Source organism: Postia placenta, assembly GCF_002117355.1.
Source record: "Postia placenta MAD-698-R-SB12 unplaced genomic scaffold POSPLAscaffold_14, whole genome shotgun sequence".
Lineage (NCBI taxonomy): Eukaryota > Fungi > Basidiomycota > Agaricomycetes > Polyporales > Adustoporiaceae > Rhodonia > Rhodonia placenta.
The window spans coordinates 574,482-584,543 of NW_020169845.1; the positions used below are offsets into that span (position 1 = coordinate 574,482).

The 10,062-nt window shown below is 55.4% G+C and overlaps 2 protein-coding genes across 2 annotated transcripts; one reads left to right on the forward strand and one right to left on the reverse strand.

Annotated features, from left to right (window-relative positions):
• Window positions 1–30: 30 nt before the first annotated feature.
• POSPLADRAFT_1100448 (hypothetical protein) lies at window positions 31–671 on the reverse strand (the record flags this gene model as incomplete). Its single annotated transcript, XM_024483199.1, has 2 exons — window positions 31–463; window positions 610–671. Coding segments are annotated over 2 exons (495 nt in total), but the record flags the coding sequence as incomplete, so codon positions are not given.
• A 6,004-nt stretch (window positions 672–6,675) lies between these two features.
• On the forward strand, window positions 6,676–9,920 carry POSPLADRAFT_1060418 (hypothetical protein; the record flags this gene model as incomplete). Its single annotated transcript, XM_024481258.1, has 4 exons — window positions 6,676–6,701; window positions 7,439–8,096; window positions 8,145–9,056; window positions 9,117–9,920. 4 exons carry the CDS (start codon window positions 6,676–6,678, stop codon window positions 9,918–9,920), a joined length of 2,400 nt encoding a protein of 799 aa, XP_024335341.1.
• Between the last annotated feature and the right edge of the window lie 142 nt (window positions 9,921–10,062).

A 10,062-nucleotide genomic window follows, 5' to 3' on the forward strand; every position in this document is an offset into this window, starting at 1 on the left:
GGACTGCTGACGCGGGGGCGAACACTGTCGGCGAGGCGGACCCAACAGAATCCTCGGACTCGGACTCCGAGACTCCTTCTTCACCCTCACTCTCCTCAGGCTCTGGCTCTGGTGCAGGATCTGGAGGGAGATCTCCTCGCGCTTGATCTGGATCAGTGACGACAGTTTGAGGGAGACGGGAGCTAGGGGAGACAGGGCGAGAGTGCCGCGAGGCTGATCGAGATGCAAGGGTGCTTCGGGGTCCGAGCGGGTGTTGCGCTCGTCGGATCGCTTTGTAGCGTGGGTAGTCCTCCGGGATTGATCGGGGGGTTCGGTTCGGGCACGGCTGCTGTTCGCAATGGTAGATGATAGTCTCAGGGCCGTCTGGGATGTAGACGTTGATAAGGTCCTGAGAGTCGAATGCGTGAACTTGGCCTTGGCAGGCAGCCACGTTGGATGGGGGGAGGAAGGGGAGGTGCGCGTACTACAAAAGGCCGTGGTAGACTAGCTTACACCTACGGCGCCCAAGATGACACTGAGATTCGCAGTTCACGTAGGGCCCAATACTGCTTTTGACTATTATGCAGCAGGAACCAAGGCTACGCGTCCATGAGGACAAGTACCGCTCACTGAAGCGCAGGTACTGAAGAGTTCGTTTCTCTAGTGTTGGCGATATATAGTAGGCTATCTACGTATCATAAGGTATCGTGAGGGTGCGCACCACCCGACCTATAGGAGAGGAAGTGAGTGTGTGGGTTCCCAAAGAACGCCGGCAGCAGTGAGGAGTTTCGACCTAATGTCACGACTTAGGGTCGAGCGACAGGGGAAACACAGACTTTGAAGGATGCTGGGGGCGTTCGACTGGATCTTACCCAAGCGATGGTGAGCAAGGCTCAAACCTAAGGCTAGGGACAAGTAAATGTATTAGTTAGTAGGGTAAGAAAGTGATACAAAGGGATGCTTACTGACCTAGGGACAAGAGGTTGAAACTGAGGTCCCTAGGGCAGCAGAGGCCGGCTTATATACAGGGGATGTTTAGGGGAGGCTGTGCGCGTTGGTCCGTGCGCAGCTGGTCCGTGCACAGCATGCCGACGCGGCCCCGGGGGCCGGTGAGTCAGAGCGGCTGTGTCAGCGGAGCCCGAGCTGTGCCGTGCACTGCCGTCCCATCTAATCTAATTGTACAGTAGATAACGTCGTGTCCATATCAGGTAAGTAGTACAGAGGTCGCGGGTTCGAGCCCGCGAAAAGGAAAAAATTAAAAAACAGCTAGACGCCGTACCAACTTGTGACAGCCAGGCCTGTCGGCCTGAGCTGAACAACTTCTTCTCGGCTTGAGAACAAGGGCGCGGCGGGGCACGTGGTGGTGCACCCTCGACGCATGCCGCTTCGGCCAGCATCAATGCGGCCATTGGAAAAGGAGACTTCCCCGGCACATGCTTTGGCTGTGGGAAGCAAGGGTACTGACACTTCGAGTGCCCCAATTGTAAGGACAAGCCTTACACAAAACGCGCCGACACGCAGGCTACGGTTGCCTCGGGTTCCACCCAGGCCGCGACAAGCACCTCCGTCACTTCATCCTCGGCGAGTACAAGCGCCGCTTCAGCAAAATCGGAAAGTTCCGAGCTGGTAGACTTAATAGCACAGATGAAGTCAATGCGCGAGGAGTTGGAGCACTATCGGGCCATGAGGGAGGAGGGTTTTTGATCCGGTCCGCGCTTCGTGCCGCACGCGTCAGACCGCGTAATAATAATCTGTACAATGTATTGGCGACTGCAAATGTGTACGAGTTGGACCACAGGTCCCAGCATTTCCACATCCTGGTGCGCCTCAAAGGCGAAAGACGGCACAAAGATATAGTTGCAATGGTGGACAGCGGAGCCACTACGAAGTTCATCAACAAGTGTTTCATCACGGAGAATCGAGTACGAACGCGGAAATTGAAAAAAACCAATTCCGCTTTACAATATCAATGGAACGCTCAATAAAGACGGAAGCATCTTGGAAGTAGCCGTGCTACAGATGCAAATAGGAGAACACGTCGAGAAGACGGTGTTTATGGTCACGGACATAGGTCGAGAAGATGTGATTGTCGGGTTGGATTGGCTGCGAGAGCACAACCCTGAAATCAATTGGGAGTCAGGATCCCTAAAATTATCACGATGTCCTGAGATGTGCAGTGCCAGGAAGACTGGCCAAATGGAGCAAGCAGCGACTGCGCGTGATACGGGGGACAGGCCCACGGCGCGCAGGCGTTTGCCGAAGTGCAAACGGTCGGTCATAGGCGCCTGCCGGAGCAAGGTGCTCCCGGACTTCGAACCCGAAGAAGATTCGGCGGAAGTAGAATGGGATGAGGCCGACTTGATCGAAGCCTGGGAGCAGGGTGTCACGCTTCCCGGCGCCCCTCAGCTGTTCGTCGCAGCAGTGTCACGACTTGGCACGGCGTCTAGCCGTTTTTTAATTTTTCCTTTTTGCAGGCTCGAACCCGCGACCTCTGTACTACTTGCCTGATATGGACACATCATATCTACTGTACGATTAGATTAGATAGGACGGCAGTGCACGGCACAGCTCGGGCTCCGCTGACACAGCCGTTCTGACTCACCGGCCCCCGGGGCCGCGTCGGCATGCTGTGCACGGACCAGCTGCGCACGGACCAACGCGCACAGCCTGCCCTTAACCTCCCCTGTATATAAGCCGGCCTCTGCTGCCCTAGGGACCTCAGTTTCGACCTCTTGTCCCTAGGTCAGTAAGCCTCCATTTGTATTCTTTCTTACCTTAACTAACTAATACATTTTCTTGTCCCTAGCCTTAGGTTTGAGCCTAGCTCACCATCGCTTCGGTAAGATCCAGTCGAACGCCCCCAGCATTTGGTTTTCCCCTGTCGCTCGACCCTAAGTTGCGACAAGCAGGGCACATGTATTCCCAGCTGTTCACTGAGGAAGAGATCAAGAAGAAGGTCGTCAAGACCGCCAAGGAGTCAGTGCCGAAACAGTACCACGAGTTTCTGAAGGTCTTCTCCAAAGAAGCGTCAGAATGGCTACCCGAAAGGAAGCCTTATGATCACGCAATCAAACTCGTACCCGGCTACTCGACATTCCACTCGAAGGTGTATCCCCTGTCGAACAACGAACAAGAGGAACTGGACAAGTTCCTAAAGGAGCAACTAGCGAAGGGCTACATACGGGAGTCGAAATCGCCCATTTCGTCCCCCTTCTTCTTCATCAAAAAGAAGGAAGGGACGCTTCGACCCGTGCAGGACTACCGCCGCTTGAACGCTATCACGGTCAAAAATCGCTACCCTTTACCGCTGATCGCCGAGATGGTAGATAAGCTCCGCGGCGCCACGCTCTTCACCAAGTTCGATGTCAGATGGGGATACAACAATGTCCGGATCAAAGCCGGTGACAAATGGAAGGCGGCCTTTGTGACTAACCGAGGGTTGTATGAGCCCTTGGTGATGTTCTTCGGCCTCACCAATTCCCCCGCGACCTTCCAGGCAATGATGAACGAGATCTTCCACGATCTCATCATCGGTGGCAAGATCCTCGTATACCTTGATGACATACTCATCTTCTCTACCAACAAGGAGGAGCACGAAAAAGTCACACGCGAGGTTCTTCGTCGCCTTCAGGACAACAATCTATTCCTGAAGCCTGAGAAGTGCGAATGGGACGTTCCCAAGGTCGACTACGTCGGCTATGTGTTCGGTGGCGATGAGGTAGCGATGGATCCCGCGAAGCTAAAAGGAATTAATGAGTGGCTGGTACCCCAGAACGAAAAGGATGTTCAGAAGTTCCAGGGGTTCTCCAATTTCTACAGCCGCTTCATTAAAGACTTTGCTAAGATCTCGCGACCACTCGACTGGCTCACAGGGAATGACCCGTGGCATTGGGGCGAAGAGGAGCAGCACGCCTTTGACAAGCTCAAGCGGCTCTTTGCGACGACTCCAGTCTTAGCGCTGTACGATCCTAATCGGGAGACGCGCATTGAGGTTGATGCCTCGGGCTACGCCACTGGCGGCGTATTGATGCAGGAGCAGGACAACAGCAAATGGCATCCCATCGCCTTCAGATCCCATGCGATGGATCCAGCACAGCAGAATTACGAGATCTACGATAAGGAAATGCTCGCGATCATTGAAGCACTGGACGACTGGCGCCACTATCTCGAGGGTCTGCCCAATCAGTTCGAGATCATCACCGATCATAAGAACCTCGAGTACTGGCGTACATCCCAGCATCTCACACGTCATCAAGCACAATGGTCGCTGTTCCTGGCTCACTTCGACTTCCACATCACGCACAAGGCCGGGACGTCCAATGGAAAGGCTGATGCCCTGTCGCGTCGATCAGACCATCAGATCGGCGATGAGGACGATAACACCGATCAGGTGCTTCTCAAGCCGGAGCGCTTCTGCATCGCCTCTGCCAGGCGTGGTCATGCTTCGGTAACGGCCGATCAGTCACTTCTAAAGCGCATCAGGGAATGTTCGGAGAAGGATCGGGAGGTGGCCAAGGCACTTGAAAAGGTGCAGGACCTCGGGCCGTCCCGGCTGCAAAGGGGTTTTGAGGAGTGGAATGCCGAACAAGGGCTTCTGCTGTTCCACGGATGCGTATACGTCCCAAAGGACGCAGAGCTTCGGCGGGATATCGTCAAGACCCACCACGACTTGCCGATCGCCGGTCATGGCGGCCGTGCCAAAACCCTGGAGCTCGTATCGCGGAACTACTGGTGGCCTGGGATGTCTAAATTCGTCAATGAGTACGTGAGCACCTGCGACGTGTGCAACTGTACCAAGACATTCCCCGCCAAACCCCAGGGTCCGCTGAGGCCGAATGAGATCCCCGAGTGCCCGTGGCAGATCATCACGACCGATATGATCGTCGGCTTGCCGAAATCTGATGGATTCGACTCGATCCGGGTCACCGCCGACCGCTTCACAAAGCAGGTCCACTTCTCCGCCTGTCATGAGACCCTGACGGCAGAAGGTGCGGCAGACCTGTACATCCGCAATGTGTTCAAGCATCATGGGGCCCCGGCCAAGGTCATATCAGACCGAGGTCCCCAGTTCGCTTCGAAATATCTCCATGCGGTGTACAAGGGACTGGGAATCGAGCCGGCGCTGTCCACAGCATTCCACCCTCAGACGGACGGCCAGACCGAACGCTGGAATCAGGAGGTCGAGCAGTACCTGCACACTTTCACAAGCCATAGGCAGGACAATTGGGCAAAGCAGTTGCCACTCGCGGAATTCGCATTGAACAATCAAGCTCACTCCGCGACCGGGCACTCCCCTTTCTTCCTGCATCAGGGGTACAATCCTGAGATCCAGGTTCGGATCAATCCGATGTCTGCAATGCCTGCGGCCGCTGATCGGCTTAAAATCCTGAAGGAGATTCGCGATGATACGCACTCTGCGCTCGAGCTGTCAGCCGAGTGTATGAAGGTGTACTACGATAAGCACATGCAGGATGCACCGGTCTTCGTGCCAGGGGACAAGGTCTGGCTTGATGCCTGGAACCTTAAGCTGAAACAGCTGAGCAAGAAGCTCAGTCCCAAGCGCCTTGGGCCTTATGCCGTGCGACGAAAGCTCGGAGACTTGGACTATGAATTAGTCCTGCCGAAATCGGTGCTGGTGCACCCGGTATTCCATGTCTCCTTGCTTAGCAAGTACACGTGTAGCGATATCCCGGGCCGGGAGCCGGAGGAACCGCCTGCGATCGAGGTTGAGGGCGATGAGGAGTACAAGGTTGAGCGGATCAAGGATTCAAGGATCTTCCAGCATCAACTACAGTACCTCGTCAAGTGGAAGGGTTATGACGACTCGCATACGTCGTGGGAACCGGCGCGCAACGTTGCCAATGCACCGGCCCTCATAGCCGACTTCCACCGGAAAAATCCGAATGCCCCTCGCCGCCTCAATGCTGCTACCTTTGGTGGTCCCAACTTCCAGCCGATGCCTTCGCTGCTGACTGAAGCACAATGCTGCTCCGGGTGGGAGATGGGCAAGGGCTCCTCGCATGAGGTCATGCGCCGTTGAGGGGGGGTAATGTCACGACTTGGCACGGCGCCTAGCCGTTTTTTAATTTTTTCCTTTTTGCAGGCTCGAACCCGCAACCTCTGTACTACCTGCCTGATATGGACACATCATATCTACTGTACAATTAGATTAGATAGGACGGCAGCGCACGGCACAGCTCGGGCTCTGCTGACACAGCCTCTCTGACTCACCAGCCCCCGGGGCCGCGTCGGCATGCTGTGCACAGACCAGCTGCGCACGGACCAGTGTGCACAGCCTCCCCTAAACATCCCCTGTATATAAGCCGGTGATAGGCGCCAAGCCCCTCTGGGCCCTGATTCACCTCTTTTCGGCAGTTGCATCCCGCCCGGCACTTCGACTCAGTCTCCCACCACTTCGATTTCGCCTTCGACACTCTTCGACACCTTCGACGGTGCGCGACACTTACTCGAAGCTCGGCACGGTCGTCCCGACGCCTTGTGCGTAGATCCCGGGACATCTTCCACATTCGGCGAACAATAGGGCCACTTGACGCCGCTCGGCCAAGCGCGCGCATCGCTCCAAGCCACACCGACGTAGCCGGTCTTTCCCGATTAAGTATCAAACCTTGCGACATGCCTTCACAACGGCTACCAGTCTGAAGTGGCCATGTGTTTCTCTTCATCTCCGCGTCTGGCATGACGTCACTCTACCAATGGACTTGGTATGTGCCCCTCGGTGAGGCAGCTTCTTGAGGAACAATGCAAAGCCCCTTGTACCAGTGTGCCACTTTCGATAGTCGTAGCATCCTGTGTAGTATAAATTCTGTCGTACTTCTCCAAAAATAACAAGATCCGGTTCCCCCCTCGAGTTCAGAGCTCATAAGTCGAGTTCGCCCCGCGTCTAAGCTTTCAACTGCGTCACTTCGTCCCTCGCTGCGTAACTTCGAAACCTCGTCCACTGCGTTTACTCGTCGATACCGTCTCGACAAACCCTTCGACTTCGACTATTGTCGAAGAAACTACGAACCGCGTCCTAGCTAAGTCCACCCTAACAAGTCGTGTCCCTTCCTTCTACGATACATCGAAGAGCTCTGCCGAGCTTCGATCGTCGCTAACTTTCCACAGCCTCCAAGTAGCTTCGACGACGTGTCGAAGCCACCTCATACCTTCCCCGTTGTTTGTAATCTTTGCCAAGGGCGTTTCTCGTGTTCACTCGAACCGCGGGACACCTTGCTGCTAACTCCCCTCTCACTAAGACTATAATCTGTCTCTCTAGTCCCTTTAGGTCGCACCTAGGTTAGGGGTTAGGGTTTCATAGGTCGTATCATTTCTGGAGCCCACCGCGAGGGGATCTCAGGCAAGAATTCGCCGCTTTCGGGTTTCCGAAAACGTCTCCAGTAGTCACCCACTCACAAGCGCGTGAGGCTGCTAGCCGCAGCGCCGCTGAAAACCTCGACAGCTCCTCTAGAACGCAATCGACTCCCTCTCCAACAATCCCCGGTGACTTCGACCGCGACGAAGAAGACGAGATAGACCAAGAACTCCAAGACGACTTCGACAAAGAACCGATCCCTTCAATTGCCGAAGAACGCACTTCGTCCCCCGAGCTTCTAGGCCTCAATACTTCTGACTACGACACTTCGACTCCTGATCTTTTCGAACAATCCGGTTCTTCGCCCGAACCCGAGGATCCCATCCCATCTACTTCGAATCTCGAACTCCCAACTCTGTTGTCTTTTTGCGCCCACGCTCAGCCGCCCATCACATCCTCTTCGCGACTTTCAATCATACCTTCATCCGACCTGGCACCTCCGCCACCATTAACACCTTCGAACGCAGCTTCGAACTCCAACCCCGCACCGCCCGCTCCTACGATTCCTTCGACTACTACCACGTCCTCTTCGAGCCCAGCTCCTATCAACACTACGAACATGAGCCAGAACACGAACACACCGTTGATGCCCCCGCGCGGTCATGCGACAGCACCAAGCTTCAACCTATCGGAAGTCCGTTCGCTTCAGCGTTACTTCCAGGACCTCGAAGCATTGTTCACCCGGTGTCAGATTACCGACGAAGCAGCCAAGAAACAGTGGGCCGTTTGGTATCCTTCGATCGACGTCGCCGACTTATGAGAAACCATCGAGTTCTTCATTGACGTAGCCAAGAGCTACAACGACTGGAAAGCCGACGTACGAGCACTCTATCCTGGCGCCAACGATACAAGAAAGTGGTCGCTGGCGGACATGGACCAGCTCATTGGAGAACGCGCTCGTATCGGGATTCACAATGCGGCAGACCTAGGCTGCTATTACCGCGACTTCATGGCCATTACAAAACATCTCATCGCACAGCACTGGCTCTCCCCTATCGAACAAAGTCGCGCATTTCTTCGAGGTTTCCAGCCAGCGTTGCTCACACGGCTCGAGACCCGACTGCATCTCAAGCACCCCGATCACTACGCCGACGACCCATACACCATGGCAGAGATTCACGCGGCGGCTACTTTCATTCTACACGGTACATTGAGCACACCTACGACAGCGGCTAACCAAGCTACCGCTTCGACATCGAGCACTTCGACAACGGTGCCTCCCGGGATGATCAAAACCGAAGACATCTCGATGATCATCGAAAGCCTGTCGAGGACGATCGCAACACTCATTCAGCCGACGACGCACGCTATGCACAACCACGCCCCCGCACCGAGACAACAAGCTGCCGTCCACGTCCATGAGAACAGCAGAGCAGAACAGATGTGCCATTACTGCGGCAATCATGGCTGCAGGGTAGGCACCTGCGAGTTCACGGAGATCGACATCCGGGACGGCAAGTGCAAGCGTAACACCGACGGAAAGATCGTCCTTCCGAACGGAAGTTTCTGCCTCTGCACTATCCCTGGTCTCACAATACGAGATCGAATCTACGAGTGGCATAGAAGAAATCCCGCAGCACCCGCCGCTCCGACGATGCTCTTTGAGATCGATGATCGCTCGACTATGCAAACCTTCACGCTCAACACCAGCAGCAGGATCGAGGCGCTCGAGCGAGAACTCCTTCAGCTTCGGAAGCGAAGGGAGGTCTTCGATGGCGTCGAGATTCTATAGTGGAAGAAGCCCACGACGCCAGCCGTCCCGAAGAGCACGGAAGCCTCGGGATCTGGTACATCGAAAGGAGTGGCGGTGCCCCCGAGCACTTCGACAAGCACGGCCCTGCCTTCGACGATACCAGCAGCACCACCCGCGTCGTCTTCTACCCCGCCTACGCAATCCACATCTCGACCTACTACTACGTCCGCTCCTCCAGCACCACCAGTACACCCCTTCGCAAACGCGCGCGACGCAACCTACGCCCCACCGAACGTTCGAAACTTCGCAACTCCGCCAAAGCCCTCAAACGACAAGGGCAAGGAACCAGCGTACAAGACCATCATCCCCGTTATCCAGCCGAAGCTCGCCGAAGAGATCTTCCAGCGTTTGATGAAGTCGCCGTTCGTCACGCTGACCCCAGAAGAGTTGCTGTCAATCGCGCCCGACGTTCGAAACAAGTACCGCGACGCCGTCACCCCTAAGCGAGTCTCGACGGAACCCGTTGCGTTGGCCCACATCGTAGAAATCGGCGCTGACGAGGTCACAGCCGTCAACCAGCTCTCGTGTTCAGGTGCAACGTTGGAACCTGGTGCTACAATCGTACCCAACCCCTATGAAACCTATCTGAAGCACATCCCTCACGGCGAGCACCCCGCAGAATTCACCGTTGCCCGTGATTCGAATGCGATTCGTTCGATCATCGCGTTGATCGACAACAAAGAGCAGATCGAATGCATCGTCGACCCAGGATCACAGATCGCCACCATGTCGGAAGAGGTCTGTCTGGGCCTCAACCTCCTCTTCGATCCTACTATCCAGTTGAACATGCAATCGGCGAACGGCGAGGTGGACTGATCGTTGGGACTCATTCGAAATGTTCCCTTCCGCATCGGTGAGATCGTATTGTATCTCCAGGCTCACGTCATTCGAAACGCAGCATACGACATCCTCCTCGGCCGATCCTTCGACGTGCTCACGCAAAGCGTCATCAAGTAAC